The sequence below is a fragment of the Convolutriloba macropyga genome, unplaced genomic scaffold (assembly GCF_964194025.1).
Source record: "Convolutriloba macropyga unplaced genomic scaffold, txConMacr16.3 SCAFFOLD_5318, whole genome shotgun sequence".
In the NCBI taxonomy this organism is placed as follows: Eukaryota; Metazoa; Xenacoelomorpha; order Acoela; family Convolutidae; genus Convolutriloba; species Convolutriloba macropyga.
Window position 1 is genome coordinate 1 of NW_027453466.1, and position 4539 is coordinate 4539.

General features: G+C 36.6%; 1 protein-coding gene across 1 annotated transcript; it reads left to right on the forward strand.

Annotated features, from left to right (window-relative positions):
• Positions 1 to 848: 848 nt before the first annotated feature.
• LOC142358305 (cytosol aminopeptidase-like) lies at positions 849 to 4225 on the forward strand. The gene is made up of 6 exons (XM_075409729.1): positions 849 to 863; positions 1134 to 1398; positions 1816 to 1949; positions 2318 to 2606; positions 3043 to 3344; positions 3909 to 4225. The coding sequence occupies exons 2-6, from the start codon at positions 1192 to 1194 to the stop codon at positions 4210 to 4212; spliced, it is 1236 nt and encodes a 411-aa protein (XP_075265844.1). The 5' UTR covers positions 849 to 863; positions 1134 to 1191; the 3' UTR covers positions 4213 to 4225.
• Positions 4226 to 4539: the final 314 nt, after the last annotated feature.

A 4539-nucleotide genomic window follows, 5' to 3' on the forward strand; every position in this document is an offset into this window, starting at 1 on the left:
CTTTGAAGAAAAAGTTTGGGGGCGTGTATCGAAAACAGGAATTGTGTAGAAAAGATAACTGATGCAAATATTTTTAAAAGCTGCTATTCATTTTTTTGCTGTTTTCCTACGTTAAAAACAGTTTAGAACGTACCTTTGGAAACTGAAGGTAAAATCCAGAAAATGAGACGATGAGACGCTAATGATCAGACCTTCACAAATTGTCAGATTTCAGAACTATTTCGCTGTCGGCTATTGTCAGCTACTTGCTCGTTGCAAGCTTTTCTGTTGTTGCCATTTTTCCAGAAAAAAAAACGTTCGAACGTTCTTCCATAAAAAGATGAAGATATTAAGTTTTTTGTTGCCCAAACTAGGCGTATGATTGTTAAATATTTGGGATCTGCTAAAGAAAATGTGCTTGAATTTATCTCCAATTTGCTTGGCATAAGTATCTGCATTTGGTTTCGCAGGTTTCTCGTTTTCTCTGCATTTTGATCGTTTGATACAAATATAAATAATTACTTATATCTGTCGTGATTTGCAAACCTAGGAAATTTTTAGCTCCTAACTGGGCTCCTAACTGAGCTCCTAGCTTTAAGTTTAGTAAGTGAAAGGTCTAGGAATGTCCGGCAACTGCGCATTAGGGAGCACTTCCACTTTTTTCGGCTGTATTTTATGTAACTGCTACAGTTTGTCAAAAAATTTTGATGTCAGATGTTATGGAACGATGCAATGAGTTGAAAAGAAGTGAAAATTATAATATATAGCAATTTTTCTTCATTAATATCCTAATTTTTCAGATTTTTTAACTGTGTGCATTTTGGTGCCTGCGCGAGCAACTTAAAAGGGGTTCAATTTGAAAAGATACCACATGAACAACAACAGTATGTATCCAGAAGAAAGCCCTCTACCTATGTTAATTCCTCCAGTCACAAGTTTTCGTTCATACCTGATCCAGGTGGGGAGAACAAAAACAAATTGTAATAGAGGCCTAATACTTGTTGTGAAGAAAAGAAACGGACTGCTGATATTATATTAATTAAACTGCTAATCTGCTGTGTAGACTAAAATCATGATAACCAAGTTAATTGTTTTACTAGTTAATTTAATTTTCTTCCTAATTGGTTGGTCTGCTTTTGTATATCCTTTTGAAGGTTTTTTTTCAGCCTGGCAGCATTACCGTCTGATCTGGCGCCGGATCATTTAGTTGATATGAAGAAAGAACAAACGAGACTAGCATTCTCTTCCTGTGTGAAGAATCTGGCGACTAGTAAAGAGACAGAGATACTTGTTGACAATGTGAATGATATGAGTGCAGCTAGTGAGGGATGCCATTTGGCTGCCTATAATTTTGACATGTACAAATCAGATCGATCCAAGAAGCCAGTTATGGAATTTGAACTGATGGATAAGAGTTCAAAGGAAGGACTTCGGTTGATGCTTTTCTGTTAATTCAAACGACTAATCCCTATTGTCATGCTTTTTTAAAAAAAAATATGGCTTTGCGACTCTTATTTCGAAAATTTTTAGCCTATTTTTGCGTTGATGATCATGTTTTTTTAAAGGCGCTAGACTACTCGTTATGCATTCTCCGGCCGTGCAAAAAAAACTTATCGAGTTCTATCCTTTCTATATAGTAAAAGTTTCCTCCTAAAATGCTATTTTCTAAATATCAAAGTAATTAAGTAATTCGCCAAGGTTATAAAAATGATAGTTCTATAATGCATTTTTTTTGCAAACAAAGGTCCGAATAATGTTTTTCGGCATCCTAAAACATAATACGTAACATAATTATCAGTTAATCAGAATGCCGAAGTGCTTACTGTATTGTGACTGAAGACAGATTGGGAAGATGGCTTCATAATGGCTGACTGTCAGAACTTGGCCAGGACCCTGATGGAGATGCCATCCAACATGCTCACTCCTGAGAAGTTCGTGGAGGAGGTTGTCAACGTCTTTGAAGAGTTCAAGTAATAGCAACTAATTTAACTACTCATTTTTATAAAAATACGGTCGCCATTGTTAACCGGAATTTTAGTACCTAGAAACAATTTCTTGCCACGTTAATCACGATGGCTGGTTGATTAATAATTAAAATCACTTAGATTTATTCTCCGATTAATAGGTCTAATTTATATACTCTACAATATAATAGACTGAAGTTTAATATTTTTGTTTTATTATTTAAAAATGTATTTTAAAAAAAATTTAAGTAAAACCTAAAGTTTGCTAAGAATGTGATTAATATTCCAGGAGTTAAAAACTGATTGAAAAAAAAAACAGGCTAGTGTATCAGGCCTTTCCTCAATGCATTTGGTAGAATCAAAACTTTGTTTAGAAATGACCCAAAGGTGAAGCTGGAGATTCACATTCGAGACGAAGACTGGCTACGTGAACAAAACATGAACGCACTTCTGGCCGTTGCTCAAGGCTCAGTGCAGAAACCTCGATTGTTAGAGTTGCACCTCTCTCACCCAGACGCAGATAAATCAATCCAGCCTCTGGTCTTTGTGGGAAAGGGCGTGACCTTTGACACGGGTGGTATCTCGATCAAACCCTCCGCCAAAATGGGTCTCATGAGGGGAGATATGGGAGGCGCGGCTTGTGTTGCAGCTACAGCTCTGGGGGTAATTTTGAATTTCACATCCCACTTTTATGGGATGACGAGGGAGTGTTTCTCTGCAAGCTAACGATATAAATGCTCTTAGGCAGTATTTGATTGCTCCATTCAGTTTAACTGCCGCTGTTAATAGCGCAATGTTTGGATCTCAGTTTAGGATGAAGACTTAATGTCACAAAATATCCAGTGTTAGAATACAAAAACATTTAATTATTTTTGCGTGTAGTTTTATCAGCTCTAGGCAGAACGTGAACGACCATTGCGCATGGAAAGCTGCAACCATGCATAATATATCATTACAGTACGTTCTTTGCTTTCTTCAATTTCAAATATTTTCAAATATTTCTGTGAAGTACAGTAAGTCATTTATGCTCTTACCATTTGTAAAACTCTAACCTTTCTGTCACTACAGAGGCTATTTTCATGCTTGCTGTTTTTGGCAGGTAATGCGGCTCAATGTCCCTGGTCGGATAATCTGTCTAATGGGACTAGTTGAAAACATGCCGAGTGGAAATGCCTGCAAGCCTGGTGACGTCGTGTTCTCCCGCAGTGGTCTCTCTATCGAAATAGACAACACAGACGCAGAGGGAAGATTGGTTCTAGCTGATGTTCTCGACTACTCTCAGACATTTCAGCCCAGTGCGGTATTAGATGCTGCTACGCTGACGGGTGCTATGACTGTTGCACTGGGTGGCGCTTTCACAGGGGCGTTTTGCTCAACGAACAAACTATTTGATATGCTTAGGTCAGTGCAAATGTTCACGTCTTATTTTATAAGGTGTATGTTTAATACCGTCGTTTGAATCGTAAGCGCCTTTTATTTGTGACTCAGTTATTTTTTACTTTTCAAAGAAACCCCTCAATTTAAAATCTTTATTATGCTTTTTGTCATTAATATCTCTGACCAAATTGGTAAGAATTATTTTAGTCATGCAGGGCTTTTTGAGCGATTATTTTGGCCGATCGAATGGACGATTTGACTTATAGTTAAAAGGATAATTTTTTTGTGGACCAAGGAATTGTAGCTCGATTCGAACCCAAAAAAATTTTAGGGAAGCTGTTTGGTCTTGCAAGAGAACAAAGTTGATTTGAAAAAGAACATGATTCCAGCATCGCCTATGTAATCGCAGTTATTTTAAGTCAAGCAAGGGACTTGCCATCTAGTAAGAATATCCGAAGCCAGGTTTTATTTATTTGTTTTTCTCTATATTACTCGAATTTATTGAAAACTCAATATTTATTGACGCTAATTTTCAGGTGCTTTTATGATGTTGGCTGTAACAATACAACTTCATTTTCTATGTTCTAGGAAGTCTGGTGCTGTAACTGGAGACCAAGTATGGCGGATGCCTCTGGCCACTTTATACAACGACATGGTGAAAGACAGCCTTCTTGCTGACGTCACAAATTCCACCAAGCAGAAAGAAGCAGGATCTTGTACAGCTGCCGCTTTTCTGTCCCAATTTGTCAAATGCGATCAGTGGGCTCATTTAGATATTGCCAGTGTTATGGAAAACACTAATCATGTGAAATATATGCCAAATGGAATGTCTGGAAGGCCTACAAGAACTCTTATACAATTTTGTAAACAGTACTTTCCTGAAATTAAATAAATTCACGCTGAAATTTTTTAAACTAAGGAATATTAAGTCTTGAATAGCTGCAATGCGATAGCTTAGACTATTATTGACCTCATTCTGGTTTCTATATAAAAATTTGTTTTGAAATAATTTTAATTATTTTTGAACGCTTTTTTGCTACCCAAAAGGTAATATTCTTTCTATAACAGTCTGTGGAGCAATTAATTGCTCTCGAACGAAGTAAGAAACAATTATTGTAAATGCATGCGTCTTTATTATGAAAAATTTTTGCTTGACCGTTTTCTTCAATGTTTTTGAAGGCTTTAAATGCATGAATGTTCGTCTTAACAAATAGGATAA